Source organism: Callorhinus ursinus, unplaced genomic scaffold (assembly GCF_003265705.2).
Source record: "Callorhinus ursinus isolate GAN/ISIS: 27379988/994484 unplaced genomic scaffold, GSC_fseal_2.0 scaffold20, whole genome shotgun sequence".
NCBI classification, from domain to species: domain Eukaryota; kingdom Metazoa; phylum Chordata; class Mammalia; order Carnivora; family Otariidae; genus Callorhinus; species Callorhinus ursinus.
The window spans coordinates 30,833,584-30,849,839 of NW_027397082.1; the positions used below are offsets into that span (position 1 = coordinate 30,833,584).

Consider the following 16,256-nt stretch of genomic DNA (forward strand, 5'->3'; position numbering starts at 1 on the left):
ACCATACTGAGTGAAGAAAAAAAAAATCCAGACAAAAAAGGGTACATATTATAGGAATCTATTTATGTAAAAATTCTACGAAATGTATAATAATCTGTTGTAACACAAAAGCAGATCGGTGGTTGCCTGGGGAAGGCACAGGGGATGATTACAAAAAAGCATGAGGAAACTCTTCAGAGTGATGAATATTTATTTTCTTTATTGTGGTGATTTCACATGTGCCCAAACTATTCATATTGTACATTTTAAATAAGTAAAGTTTGTTGTATGTCACTAACAGCAAATTGCAGTCATTTAAGAAATGACAAAATAAAAGACTCAGAATGGAGAAGCTGTGGTTAAAAAAAAAAAAATACTCATGGTAAGCATCAAACACATTTAAATACAGACCCAACACTAAGCAACTACAGAATTTATGGTTACAGGACAGAATAAACAATAAACACAATAATATAACTGTCTAGCACTGAAATAACTGTGACAAGGGATTTTTGACAGATGTTACCTAAATTGCCAACCAAGGAAATATTTTCACGACTATACCCATACTATTTTGGTAGTTCATCTTAGCTAAATGAGAAATATGTTCTCGTTCTATATTACTCTAATTAAAGAGGTTGAACAGCTTTTCATATATATTAAGTTTACATGGTTATTTTTTTTCAGTTATTTTCATGGGCTCTTGATATATTAAGAAATTACTTCATCTACCACACATTACAAATAGCTTTTGTACTATTAGTGTATGTATTTATGCATGCCTGTGGGTGCATAAATTTTGAATGTTTTATGTAGTCAAATCAGTAAGTGTTTCCTGTTGTGAATTTTGGCTTTCCTACCTCACTAAGAAAAGCCTTCTTTACTCTAGCATGTTAAAAATATTTAATATTTTTACTTGGTAATTTTAAGGCCTAATATTTTACACCTAGAATTATGAATCAGCGGTTCCTCAAAAATTTAACATAGAATTATTATATAATTCAGCAATTATACTTTTGGGTATACACTCAAAAGAATCAAAGCAGACATTTGAACAGATATTTGCACAAACATGTGCACAGCAGTATTATTCACAGGAGCCAAAAGATGAAAGCATCCCAAGTGTCCATTGATAGAGGAATGGATAAACATTTGGTGTATATATACAATGCAATATTATTTGGTTTTAAAAATGAAGGAGAATTCTGGCACATGCTACAACATGGAGGAACCTAAAATACCCTAGGCTAAGTGAAATACACCAGTCACAAAAGGACAGATATTATAGGATTCCACTTACGTGAGGTACCTACAGTGACCGAAGTCACAAAAAGAGAAAGGAAAATTGTGGTTATCAAGTTCTGTGGGGAGAAGGAAATGTACCTACTATGTGCAAATCCCAGTGTTGAGCCCTGAGTGGTTGGTGATGGAGTCAGCTTCTTCTCAAAAGGCAGGATGCCTCAAAGACATTTCTGACACCTCCAAGAGGAATCTGGCTTAGTGAGGAAACCCGGTGGCCCATGACATCCTAAATGTGCCCACCATACTCTGCCCCTTTTGCTACCACCACTTAGGGGCATACTATTGAGATGAAAACCAGGAGGATTAGTCTCCCGAATCATGTCTACCCCACCAAACTCACTCTGGAGCAGCTCTTAACTTTGCCACCAGCCCAGCTCTATAGGGCCCTTCAAGGACCAAAGATGTAAAATGTTTGTCCCCAAAGCTGTGTGAGGAAAATGGTATGCCCCTCCTTTCCCTCCCACGTCAGGATTCCTTCTTCCCTTCCCCTCCCTTAGACTTGGCCCTGGGGAGCAGGGGTCTGGTGTGAATGCCACCAGCCTCCATTCCTGGACAGGTGAGAAGATTGAATGAGAACCAGTGTGGCCACCTCATGAAACAGACTTACCAGACAAGTCATTTCACCTTTCCAAGCTTCTCTTTCCCAAATGTCAGCTGAGAGTAACTGCTACCACTCATCTCTCCTGCCTCTCAAAGCTATCATGAAAAGCACAATGAAGTCACGTGCAAGAAAATGCTTTGTGATGTGCAAGGTGCTATGCAAGAGGTAGATGACACTATCATAATTAGTCTCACAGATCTAAAAGGCTTAAACTCTAAAAGGTGAGGTTTTTTAATTCATTTTACCCATCACACCTCCCTTCTCCCCTACAACTTTGATTAAGAGCTGGGACCCTAAAGTTAGACCACCGAGATTCACCACTTACTAGTCCACCACTTACTGGGTATGCAGCCTTGGGAATGTTACTTAGTCCCTCTTTACCTCAGTTTCCCCATTTGTAAAATGAAGGTGAGAATAGTACGTGCCCAGATAAGATTCGGGTACAGTTCCTGGCAGCATGAAGCTCCAATAAAGGGTAGCTAACATCACACACATAATTGACATTTTGGGGTACTGGGTTTTAATCACATGAGACCATTTTCCCTTTTAAAGAGTTTTTCACTCTAAGAGGCACTTTCTTGGATGCTGATTGCAGTCCTCACATACTTGACACATTTAAACACACACACACACACACACACACACACGATGCCATTCGGCAGATATCTGAACTTGGGTTTCCTTCTCTGTAAAACTGAGTAATGATATTTACTTTCTGGGGGGTGTTATGAGAATAAATGAGACAGAATATGTAAAATTTCTTAGCACATAGTGCCTGAAAAATTACTAGTTTCCTTTCTCCCCACCTACGTGTGACCACAAATCTTTGTTGAGGGAATCACACTGAAAGTGAACAGAACTGGCAAGATCTCATGGTGCTCAGCCTCCAGTGGGAGACACAGACAATAAACAAAGAAAGACATACTGCAGTGTCAGGCAGCTGTAAGTGCAATCGTTACCAGAGAGAACACCCTGAACTCAGGAAACTCCTAGAAGCTTCTGCCTAGCTATCAATTTTATGTTTTCCAAACTAACAAATTGCTGTAACAGGAAAAGAAACATTTTGAGTATGACCCCCCCAGGATGATGCCTGGGCAGATGAAATCATAAAGTGACCAACAGTTACATCAGCTTCATTATATTGTTAAAATCCCCACCCTGGGAGGGGCATAAGCTTCATTAACATAACACACAAGGTATGTATTGGCATGTCTTCTGAGTGGGCATATGCATCTTTATGCCTGCCCATTATATGCGATGATGGGACCTCCCTTTCTGAATATTCATCCCAAACCCTAATAAAAGGAACCTGCTTAATAACCCTGTTTGAAAAGTCAAGGCTTTGGAAATTATTCCCCATGATCTCCTTATTTGCTGCAAATACAGATGACTTTGGGAGGCAACTCCACCTCGTGTAGGTTCTGTCTGTAACTCACCAAGGAGCAGACCCACGTTGGTTCAGTAACACAATGAAAATAGGTCAGGTGGTATGAAAGGAGTGGTCTTTTCAGACAGGGGCTTAAGGCAGGCCTCTTTGAGAGATGCTAATGCTCAGTCCCCCTGGACTGAATTAGTCCTCTTGTGCCAGTTCAATTAGGGTTCATAGAGATAATCTCTTGTGCTTATCTAATGTTGGGATGAAAAATATCAGATGGGTTTCAGCCTGAGTATGAGAATTGTTCTTCCTTTTGAAAAAACACACTAATCACAAATATAACAAGTCTATTTGAATCTCATCCTTCATGGATCAAAAAGTATCTCTGTACTCAGTGGTAAAGTTCCAAAGGGAAGAATGTCTATTAGGTTTGTCTTCCTAAGTAAAACAGTTGAACTGGACCACAGATGGTAAACCTATCTGGGTCTTAGGAGAGTATAAAACAAGGTAAGGTAGTATGGAGTGCCCCACCCCACTTCTTATATAACAGCCTTGCAGGATGGGAGAGGGACCAGCAAAGTTGTTCTGAAATTCACAAAGTGGGAGAAAGTGGAGGGGGGGGCACTCATCCAAAAGTGTCTGAGCTCTTCAGCACAGACTGAAGAAGGTACAACAGACTTTCATCATTATCCTTTCAGCAAGATCCTTATGAAGAGGCACTGTTACAACTTAGTCTTACTCTTCTTATTCTTCCTGAGAAAAGACAAAAAAACAACCAAACAATGGGCTGTGAGGAGCAGGTGACATCCACCCTGAGGGGAAGTCATCCAGGACTAGGAGGTCATCTATCCAAGGGCAGGGGTGGGGAGGTGGGGTTCTGGGCAATTTTTTTCCTTTTCTTTCTTTTCCTTAATTCCCAGTGAATGAGCATTTCTTTTTAGTGCTCAGTGGTAGTCAGTGCTTAATTCTGATTAAATATGCAAATGAACCAGGAGAAACTGAAATGAGCTACAAATGTTTGGGGCTCACCCAAAGAAGATGTGGTCCAGGTGACAGATGGTAACTACGCTTATGGTCGTGAGCATTTCATCATGTATATAAATATCAAATCACTATGTAGTATACCTGAAACTAATATCATACCATATGTCAACTATACTTCCATTTAAAATGTTTAATGAGGAAAAAAAAAAGTGTGGATCTACAAAACACTCTCCAGAGGAAAATGACTACTCAGAAGGACCTGTCACCTCCCAGGCCAGCCAGGGCATCAGGACCACGTTGTCCTGCTCGAGGGCCCCACTTGTCCTGCTGCAGTTATAAGTGCCGTGGCCATGGGGCTTCCTGTACACATGCCACAACTTCCACTCTGACTCAGGGGATCATGCGACCAGCTGGAGGGGAAGTTAGAGCTGCTCTCTGGAGCTTAGGCTCAGGCTGCCTGTCTGCTGTGTCTGCCACAAAAACCAGACTTTCCTAGCAAGTTTCAGGCTCTCCAGGTACTCAACCTACCTAGGATCTACTTACAGCTTCTCTGTGCCTGACAGCATGCAGGAGAACGAGAGATGAATAAGATACCACTCCTGCCCCCACGTACTCCAGAATATGTTGGGGGAGATAGAGACAGAAGCAAGTGCTGATGGGACAGAGGGGCAATGTGCCAAAATATGAGCATGAGCAAAAGTTGTGGGAGCTCAGAAGACGTACACCTAACTCTGTCAAGGAGGGCTCCATGGAAGAAGCAACACTGTGTAGTTTCTTGGAGGAGGAAATCAGGAGACAGAGAAAGAAGACAGGAATTCCAGACAAGGGAAGGAAATATGCCAAGACTTCAAGGGGATGAGAAGTAGAGTTCAGGAAAGAGCATAGTAGTTGAAACACAGCATGAGGTCAGTTTTATGTGTCAACACGGCTAGGCTATAGTACCCAGTTATCCAATCAAACACTGATCTAGGTGTTATTGTAAGATATTTTGTAGACATGATTAATATCTCTCATCAGCTGGCTTTATATAAAAGAGATTATCCTGGGTTATCTGGGTGGGCCCAATCCAATCAGTTGAAAGGCCTTAAGAACAGAACTAAGTTATCCCTGAAGAAGAAGAAATTCCTCCTGTGGATAGCAGTATTAGCTGCTGCCTTAGAATTCCCAACCTGCCCTTCCTGAGACCCTGACCTACAGATTTCAGACTTGTTTACCCAACTCTCCAAGTCACATAAGCCAATCCTTGCAATATATCTCTTTATGTATACACATATGCTTCTGGTTCTCTGTCTCTTATGGAACCCTGACCAGAACACATGGGAAGGATGGAGGAGTGTATGGATCCCTGCCCTTGCAGGGAGGGCAAGACTGCGAAGGGCCAACGTATAGAGTGAGCGCTTCACCCTAAAGGCAAATGATTCTCAAAAATGTTCCCACTTGAATCGAGGGCTTGGAGGATAACGGTGAGGGAGGGGAGGTGAAAAGCCAATCAATCAGCATTTCTAGTCCCTGCATTAGTTCACTTTATGCTCAACCAGAGCATTTCTGCTTTTACCTGCTTCCATGTAGGATTTCACTTGAAAGAAAGGATTCACTCTTCAGGTTGGGAAGCAATGATGCGAGAGGCATTTCCAGAATGATGGCAGGAGGAGCCCCGCAGACATTCTCCAGAGTAAGACAACCATAACTGGTGAGAACCAAAAACAAAACAAAAGATATGAAAGTGAGTGGAGATTGTCCTAAAGGCATACAGCAAATGAAGAAACATTTACTCAAGAAAATCTACTGACCTCAGTAAGAGTACTGAGAGTCTATGGCATTTTAGCCTTGACCCACTCCCTTCCTTCTCCCCACACAGCGCCATAAAACAGACACTTTACTCCGGGTAAGTCCAGCAAAGAAGATAGGGCTCTGTCGTCCCCCAGCCCAGGCTATGGTTATAGTTTCACCTGGGGGGCGAAGACCACCACCATTTCTCATCTCATCTGGCTCTACGTTGCAGAAGCTCTATTTTGGGCAAGCTTGGCCAAGAGGTCTAAAGCTCCTCTCTTTCTCCCAGTCTCTACTCTACTCATGAGCTCTCTCTGAGGCACAGCAGTCCAAGAATTCTGTGGTCTGAATGCCCTCACCCTGGGTCACTCATAATGTGGGAATGCCATGCCAAGAGAGGAGGTCCCGTGCCAAGAGAGGCAGAAAAACAGGGACTACTGCTCCATTCATAAAGAAGGGAAATCATCTGAAAAAAGTATGCCACTGTGTCCAACCCACCTCCAGAGCAGTAGTATGGGACCTGCCCAGAGAGAGAGGCAGGCCATAAGAAAAGAGCTCCATAGGTCTCCCTAAGGACTGACTTTATTTGGAAGAGAGCATGGGGAGGTTCAACCTAAGGGTGCTATCAGAAACAGTAGAGGTTTTGGTAGTAAGCAATTAAGAGGAGGACGGCAGCTTAACAAGAGCAACAATCCAAACTATAAGCCAACTAGAAGTATACATAGAAACCAAGAAGGGAGACCACCAAGAAAAGCTTTCCTCGGTTAAAACAAACTTCAGACACAGGTCTCAAAGACTATTGCTATAAAAGGTCCAGATTTATTTGGATCTGTGAAGCAAGTTATTCCCCAGGGAACTGTCAAAAACAACAGTAATCAGCCAGCAACTAGTGGAGGCTAATAGTAGGATGTGGTGCCAAAAGAGGCAGAAAACTTAGCAGACAGGGAAAGAGACAAAGAGAGAACTGATAAAAAACCTTGACATCCCAGCTTGAGAATACACATGCCCAAGGCTGCATCCTGAGGAGTGATACCAGAGTCCCCACACTGCAGAGGAAACAGACTTCACTGTATTGACCAGTCAAGTCAATAAAAAATAAACAAAGGACAGCAACAGACACATAGACCAATTGAACAGAACAGAGAGTCCAGAAACAAACCCATATATACAGTCAACTAAACTATATCAAATGTGTGGAGAATACACAATGAGGAGGGGCACCTGGGTGGCTCATTTGGTTGAGCGTCTGCCTTGGGCTTAGGTCATGATCCCAGGGTCCTGGGATTAAGCCCGGTGTCAGGCTCTCCGATCAGCAGGGAACCTGCTTCTCCCTCTCCCTCTGCCGCTCCCCCTGCTGGCGCTCTGTCAAATAAATAAATAAAATCTTAAAAAAAAAAAAGAATACACAGTGGGGAAAGAATAGTCTCTTCAATAAATCATGTTGGGAAACTGGATATTCACAAGCAAAAGAATGAAAACAAGCCCTTACCTTACACCATATATAAAATCAACTCAAAATGTATTAAAGACTTAAATGTAAGGCCTGAAATGGTAACACTCCTGGAAGAAAACATAGGGAAAAAGTTCTCTGACATTGGTCTCAGTAATTATATTTGGATATAACACCAAAAGCACAAGGCAACAAAAGCAAAAATAAATGAGACTACATCAAACTAAAACTCTTCTGCGTAGCAAAGGAAACAATGAACAAAATGAAAAAACAACCATTCGACGGGAGAAAATATTTGCAAACCATATATATGATAAGAATTTAATCTCCCAAAAAAAAGAATTTAATCTCCAAAATATGTAAGGAACTCATACAACTCAGTCGTAAAGAAACAAACAACCCAATTAAAAATGAGAAAATGATTTAAATAAATATTTTTTCAAAGATATACAAATGACCAACAGGTGCATGAAAAGGTACTCAACGTTATTAATCAGGTAAATGCAAATCAAAACGACAACGAGCTACCACCTCACACTTATTAGGAGGGCTATTATCAAAAAGACAATAGATAACAAGAGTTGGCCACAGTGTGGAGAAAAAGGAAACCCTTGTGCACTGTTTTTGGGAACATAAATTGGTGCAGCAACTATGGAAAACAGTATGGAGGTTCCTCAAAAAATTAAAAATATAACTACCATATGATCCAGCAATCCTACTTCTGGGTATAGATCCAAAAGAAATGAAATCAGGGTCTCAAAGAGATCTGCAGGGGCGCCTGGGTGGCTCAGTCGTTAAGCGTCTGCCTTCAACTCAGGTCATGATCCCAGGGTCCTGGGATTGAGCCCCACATCGGGCTCCCTGCTCAGCAGGAAGCCTGCTTCTCCCTCTCCCACTCCCCCTGCTTGTGTTCCCTCTCTCGCTGTGTCTCTCTCTGTCAAATAAATAAATTAAATAATAAATAAATAAAATCTTTAAAAAAAAAGGGATATCTGCACTCGCATGTCTATTGCAGCACTATTCACAAGGGCTAAGATATGGAAACAACCTAAGTGCCCATTGATGTACAAAGAAAATGTGTGTGTATATATAATGGAATACTATTCATCCTGAAAAAAAGGAAATCTTGCCATATGTAACAACATGGATGACCCTGGAAGACATCATGCTAAGTGAAATAAGCCAGACACAGAAAGCAGATACTGTATGATCTCACTTACATGTAGAATGTAAAAAAGTCAAACTCAGAACCAGAGAGTAGAGCACTGGTCACCAGGGTCAGGGGTGCAGAGATGTTGGTCAAAGTGTACAAACTTCCAGTTATAAGATAAATAAATTCTGGATATCTATTGTACAGCATGGTGATTATAGTCCATGACACTGTACTGTATACTTGAAATTTGCTAATAGATCTTAAGTGTTCTCACCACACCAAAAAAAAAAAGAAAAAAAAAAGGAAACTATGTGAGGTGATGGAGGTCTTAATGGTTTGATTGTGGTAATAATGTCACAATGTATCTATATATCAAAACCTTATATTGCATACCTTAAGTATACACAATTCTTATTTGTCAATTATACCCTAATAAAGCTGGGGAGAGAGAGGGACAAAAATAAATAGCTTTTCTTAAAAAAAAGTAAAATATTGAGGAATAAATTTAATAACAAAAAATGCATTGAAAACTATAAAACATTATTGAAATAAATTAGAAAAGATTTAAATAAACTGAAATATATCCCATGTTCCTGGTTCAGAAGACTTAAGATAGTAATACTTCCCAAATTGACCTACAGCTTCAATGTGATCCCTATCAAAATCCCACCTTGCTTTTCTTTCTTTTTTGAGGAAATTGCGAAGTTGATTCTATAATTTGTAAGAAGATGCAAAGGACACAATATAGCCAAAATGTTCTTGAAAAATAAAGAGCAAGGGTGAATTCACACTTCCCAATTTCAAAACTTACTGTAAAGTTATAGTAATCAAGACAGTGTGGCACTGACATAGGATACACATACTGGTCAATGGTACAAAACTGAAAGTCCAGAAATAAATCCCTACACTTATGGTGAATTAATTTTTTTTACTAAGGTACAAAGACAATTCAATGGAGACTCATGTTCTCAATGAGTGATGCCATAACAACTGGATATTCACATGCAAAAGAATTAATCTGAATCCCTATATCACACCACACACAAAAATTGGCAAAATGGATCATAGGTCTAAATGAAGAACCTTAAGTATAAAATTCTATGAAGAAAACATAGGAGTAAATTTCCATGAACTTAGTATAGGCAACAGTCTCCTAGATGTGGTACTAAAATCTCAACAACAAAAGAAAATATATAAAATTGGGTTTACTCAAAATTAAAAGTTTTCTGCTTCAAATAGAACCATCAAAAAAGTGAAAAGGCAATCCACAGAAGCAACAAAACACATATAAATATAGTTATATCCTATCCAGGATGTAGGAACACTTACAACTCAATAATAAAATAAGTAAATAAGCTAACTTAATAAATGGGTCAAGATCTGAATATACATTTCTTTAAAGGATATATACAACTAGGCAACAAGTGTTGCTCAACACCATTAGCCATGAAGGAAATCCAAATCAAAATCACAATAAGATACCACTTCACAGAGAATATAATGTGTTCAAGAGGATGTGGAGAAAATGGAACCTAATAGATTGCTTACAAAAATGTAAAATGGTGCAGCCACTTTAGAAAACAATCTGCATGTCCTCAAAATTACGTTACCATATGATCCACCAATTTCACTTCTAGTTATCTCTCTAAAAGAAATGAAAACATGTCTACACACAAATTTATACATGAATATTCATAGCACTATTCTTCACAATAGCCCCAAAGTGGAAACAACTCAAATTTCCATCATCTGATGAATGGATAAACAGAATGTGGCATATCCATAAAACGGAATATTATTTAACCACAAAAAAGAATAAAGGACTGATGCATGCTGCCATATGCATGACTCTTGAAAATATTATGGTTAAGTGAAAGAGGCCAGTCACAAAAGGTCACTCATTGTATGAGTCCTTTCCTATGAATGTGCAGAATAGGCAAATCTATAGACAGAAAGTAAATTAGTGTTTGCCCTGGTTGAAAAGATGAGGGGGGTAATGTGAGGTGACTGCTAACGGGGCGGCAGAAATGTTCTAAAACTGATTGTAGGGATGGTCTCACAATTCTCTGAATATTACTAAACACCATTAAATGGTACACTTTAAATGAGTGAATTGTACCGTATACTAACTACATCTCAATAAAGCTGGAAGGAAGGCAGGCAGGCAGGCAGGCAGGCAGGCAGGCAATGATGGACTGTAAGGCAGTGAGATTATCCCATCTATGCTATAGGGCAAATACTCCGGTTAGAGAATTGGGCGGGGGGGGGGGGCAGTTAGGCTAAAGATAGAGAGATGAGGTAGGAAACTGTTGTTACAGTCTGTATAGGAGACGCTGAAAGCCTGAACCAGATCAGAGACAGTGAGGACAAGATGTAGGGATATTTTAGAAACTACCCCACGATGGCAAAGTTTCTATGAAACCAACATTCCATGTTGTGCATGACAGTAAATGGCATGAGTATAAATTATTATAGTCCTTGGGAAAGTAGCTTAATAACATGTTACAAAGGTCTCAGAATATTCATATGCTTTGGTCCATTTCTAAATCCCTAGCTTAAGAAAAACTTTTTAAAATGTTTTAAGCACCAAATATGTACTATAGCAATTAATGAGGGAAAGCAACCTACATGCCCAATAATAGTGGACTAATGAAATAGTGGTATATCCATACAACTGAATATTATGCAGTCATCAAAAATTTAAAAAGTAAAATTATGTAGGAAAATACATCTTATAATATTAAGGAAAATGCACATATGACAAATTACACACAAAGATGTGGTCCTAATGGTGTAAAAATGTCTAATAATGAAAATTTACTAACTACTTTTTCTACACGTTATGAATTGTGTTTCTATATCCAACTTTTCTAATTTCTGCAATGACAATTTATTACTTTTGTCCAGAAAAATATATTGTATGTACTTTTTAAAGAAAAACAATAGCCATTTCATTCTTAGATGTGAAGTGCAGCTCCACAGCCATCCTTCATACTCCCCCCCGCCCCAGGGTTTCCTGGAGCCTGTCTCTTGCCTGGCAGGGGTTGGGTCCCAATTCTAGTCTATCTTCACCTGTGCATCTCAGCTGTGCCCATTCCTCCATGTCTTATTTGATTCCCAGAGAATCCCTTCAGTGCCTGTCTTCCCATGAATAAAGCCAGTCCCACTGAAATCCGCCCTCATCTTCCACCTGTAGAAAGTGGACTAGCAGGTCCCCTCTCTCTGCTCAGAGTGGTGGTCCTGCCAGGCAGAAAAGAAAGCAGGATTTGCCACCAGGTGGAGACCCGCTTCCCAGACATGGGGAGCCTGTCTCAGGCCTGCCTCTTTGCACCTCCCCAACAGTAAGTGTACAAAGCCAGGGACTTGACGCACCCACCAACTGACATGGAATGAACTTATATGTTAATTTAGTTCAGCTCATTACTGAATGTGTACCACAGTCAAACCCAGCTCTGAAGTTGGGGTGAGGGTGGGGGGCTGCGAGCCAGGAAAGTGGGAATGAAATGTGGAGGAGGTGCAGGCGAATACAGAAGACTTACAAGATCGGGTCACAGCAGTAGGAAAGCCGACCACCCAAGGGAAGCTTCCGTCTATTAACATCACTTTCAGGCCTCAGCCCACTACCTGTTAGAAAGCCTACCAATTACTCCCGCCAGGCAGCCGGCTCCCCAGGTGCCGGCCCTAACTCCTGGAAAATTCTTCCTGTGGAGTCCACCTCTTCTTTCCCAGGACTCCCTCCGCCCCCTCCAAGAGCCATCACTAAGCAAGCCTAACTCCTTCCCCACATAACCCAGCCTCCCGCCACCTCAAGCCCGCTGATGTCCTCCAGAAAACACCTAGTTCAGATTGGTGTTTCTTGTCCTGGCCCCCCTCTGGCGGCCCCGCTTCCCGCCGTAGACGGACAATCTCTTGTCCTGAGAGCGGCTGGCATCTGACTCACCTCGGTGCCCACTTGCAGCTTGCCCACAGTGACATTCAGCCAAACCTGTGGAAGCCAGAGCTGACTGAAGTCCCTGCGTCCCAGAAACCACTCTCAGTATCAGCTCCGGTGCAGCCTCCTCCAAGAAGCCTCCCTGGAATCCCCAGGTGAGCCCCCATGTCCCTGTAAACTCCCAGAGCACCCCTGGTCTAAGCAACCACGCCATCGGTAATCGCCCCAGTCACACTGGGAACGTGGTGAGAGTAGAGACTACGCCTCATTTTCCGGGGGTCGCCAGAGCCCAACCCTAGCGCCTTCCGGGAGCCTGGCCTGAGGCCGAAGGAAGGGTGAAGGGTGAGAACAATGAATGGGGGACTGAGTGAAGGAACGGATGCATGGGTGAGGGGATGGCAGCTGAGGCAGCCCCAGTCCCCAGACGGCTAAAACAGACACCAAGCCAATGGAGTGAGAAGCAGGAAGGCGCGACCCCTACAGTGTCCGACGCGGGTCCCGAGCCGTCGGAGCGTCATGGGCGGTGCGGGGCGCGGGCGGGCTTGTGGGGTCCGGTCCGGTCGGGTCCCGCCGGGCGGGGGCCGGGGCCGGGGCCGGGGCGGGGCCGGAGCGGGCGGGGGGCGGGGCCGGCGGGGGAAGAGGCAGCTGCGCGGGTCCGGGCCAGGTGCCGAGGTGCACGGAACCGCAGCGTGGAGGCTCCTGGAGCTCGCAGCCTTCCGCCATGCCCTCCTACACGGTCACAGTGGCCACCGGCAGCCAGTGGTTCGCTGGCACCGACGACTACATCTACCTCAGCCTCGTGGGCTCTGCGGGCTGCAGCGAGAAGCACCTGCTGGACAAGCCCTTCTACAACGACTTTGAGCGCGGCGCGGTGAGGGCGCGCGGCTGGGACAGGGCTGGGATCACACGGGGCCCCGTCGGGGCGGCCGAGACCGAGGCGGGGGACGCCCAGGACCCGGTCGGGGAGGCTGGGACCCAGGTTCGGGGGCGGGAGGCTTCCAGGGTGAGGCCGGCAGGGCGCCGCGCTTCTCTCCTGGGAGCAGGAGAAGGTACAAGGTCCGCTCTCCATTTCACAGATAGGGACCCCGAGGCTCTGAAAGGTCCCTTAACTGGACAAGTACTGTGGGCAGCGCTGCTTGTGCGCCATTTCGTAGGGCTCCTTCCACAAGTCGTGGGGGTGGGAGTGGGGGGTTGTGCGGGTCCTTGCCCTGCTGTGAAGCACAGATGGCACCTCGAGCAGCCTTGAGCTGTGGGGAGAAACCACAGGTGTGGGAGTTCAGAGACCTGGGTTGAATCAGGGCCTGACTGCTGGCTCACTCTGTCTCCTCACTGGACCTCAGTTCCCCAAATGTAAAACGGAAGGGGTAATTTCAGGCTGGTCCAGGAATCTGGGTGAGCGCAAGCCCAGCTGCTGGCCCAGAGTGATACTAGCAGATGTCTTCACACCTGGGTAGCTCACATTCTCAGGACAGGTCCCCAGAGGAATTTAGAGGGAAAGAACAAGAGAGCTCAAGCAGGAAGCCTTTTGCAACCTGGAGACTGACTCCCAGTGGAGTATACACCGGGGAACACTTCCACCCCAGGTGTGAGGGCTCGGAGCAAGAAGAGGAAGGAGGGCTTCTCCTCTCCCCTTCTCACTAGATACCCTGGAGCTGTGGGAGTCCAGGGAGCAAGGGGAGCCAGTGTTTACTGTACTTCTAGTCTATGCTGCCAAGTACTATGTAAGGACATGCACAGGTGGCCCCATTTAGAAGTGAGCTCCTGATGCTGACCTGGGCATGAATTCCAGCCCTGTGGTTTTCTCGGTGAGCATGGCAGGTCATGGTCCTCACAGAGCATTTAGTGACTTGCCCAGTCCACTGCCAAGTGCATAGGAAGTGCTCATTGTATAATTATTGTGACAGAACCAACACACTTCAGGTAGGTGCCCAGGGAATGTTCCTTTCCATCACCCCCCAGCTCCTGAACTGGACCAAAAAGATTTAGACTTCACAAAGCGGTCTTTTTTCTTTTCACTATTTAGTTGATTATTAGGTTGAACCATATGAAATTGCTTATAGTTAACAATTTTTGATAAAACTGGGAATTTCATATGGTTCAACTGAATACTTCTTGGATAAAATTCATGAATTAGGTTTTAGGTCTGTAGAGGCTGCAGTAAGTAATAGTCAACTCCTTTTCCCACTTCCAAACTCAAAAATGGGCTTGATTCCTCCCCAGGAGCTTCAAAACCTTGTTATTAGCCGACTTGGCACTTAGCCAAGTTCAGAAGTTAGCCTGGCTCAAGCTCCCTTCAAGAAGAGTGAGGTGTTGAGTATAAAAACAACCATCTGTTGTTTGGTTTTCCCCCATAGGGAACTGGCCCTGAGGACAGTGGTGCAGGAGGGAGGGCCAATGAGACATCCACTTGGGAAGATGACACCTTCTGCCATTTCTGAAGCACCTTCATTTATTTCCATTCTTTCATGGTTCCCCCAGCATCTCAGGGAGGAGGACTGGGTACAGACTACTTCCCCTTAATAAGCAGGCCGCAGTGGGCCCCATCCTCCTCTACACACACACAGTGTGCTCATGCTGTGCAGCACAGGGCACCCCACATGTGGCCTCTACCCGAAGGAGACACTGTCATGTGACCATAACAGGGTCATTGGAACTGTTCTGTTCATTATTTCCCCACCTTGAGAATTCATTCAAATGACGCTATGACTAAACACCTCGGTGAGAGTTCCAGAAGCAAATTTCAGGAGAGGTTTGCATGTCACATTTCCACTGGGGTGAGAGAGAACAAGTCAGAAGGGCTGCTGGGCTGCAGGGGAATCAGCTGGTTCCTAAAGGCTCTGAAAAAAAATCCACTTTTAAGAAAGTTCCTGTTGGTGCAAAGTTACTCCACACTCTGTCTTGCACAGCCCAGAGCTACTTCCTCATTCTCCAGCCAGTGGCTCTTTAAGGACAGTCTGTCCCTGTTGGGTAAAGGTGAAAAAGAAGCCTTAGAGAAAATACTTGCTCTAGAAGAATTGGCCATTTTATTTGGAAAAGTTTTCTAATCATTATGGTTAGCAGCCACAGTCACAGCAATAAAAGCTGTCACCAGGCAGCTAGTTCAGTCATTTCCAGGTCTTTGGCAGATCAACACCCACATACCTCTGTGCAGAATTCAGTCAAACGGTAGGACTGATTTCTTCTCCACAAATTGAGTTACAGATCCCCAGTTATTCTCATCAGAGTTCCACACACTGATTCAGGTGAGGACTGGGAACTGAAGTCCTCTGAAGGTGAGATTCTCCTGTACATGGCCACACCCTCAGGGGCTCACCACTGCCTGCTTAGGAAACAGCCCAGAGACTGGCCCGAGGCTGGGCAAATTTGGCAAATTGATTTGTTTCCTTACTTCTGTCAGCTGAAAGCAGGTCAAGTCAGATAGGAAGACTTTTATAGATCCGAAGATCTCTGGGAAATCTCACTTGAGCCATTTCATTTTCATTCCAAGACCACTCTTAGGAAAGCTAGGGACAACACAGAAGTGTTTAATATATTGTCCCTGGATGTATTCAGTGAGTGTAGACCAGTCTTACAACTGTATATACTTTGCATATATTCAGGCAATGTTAACCTTATTAATCTCCATATGAAGGGAACACTCTAGAATACCTCCTTCTCAGTAATAAGAATATATTGATGAAGAATAAATATGTCTTCCCTCTCTGTCCTCTC

The 16,256-nt window shown here is 43.7% G+C and overlaps 1 protein-coding gene across 1 annotated transcript in view; it reads left to right on the forward strand.

Annotated features, from left to right (window-relative positions):
- The first annotated feature begins 13,190 nt into the window (after positions 1-13,190).
- The window catches only part of ALOX5 (arachidonate 5-lipoxygenase), a 64,477-nt gene continuing 61,411 nt past the window's right edge, over positions 13,191-16,256 (forward strand). Inside the window, 1 exon segment of the mRNA XM_025881007.1 lies at positions 13,191-13,416. Coding sequence (XP_025736792.1) covers positions 13,267-13,416 — 150 coding nt within the window. The 5' untranslated portion in view covers positions 13,191-13,266.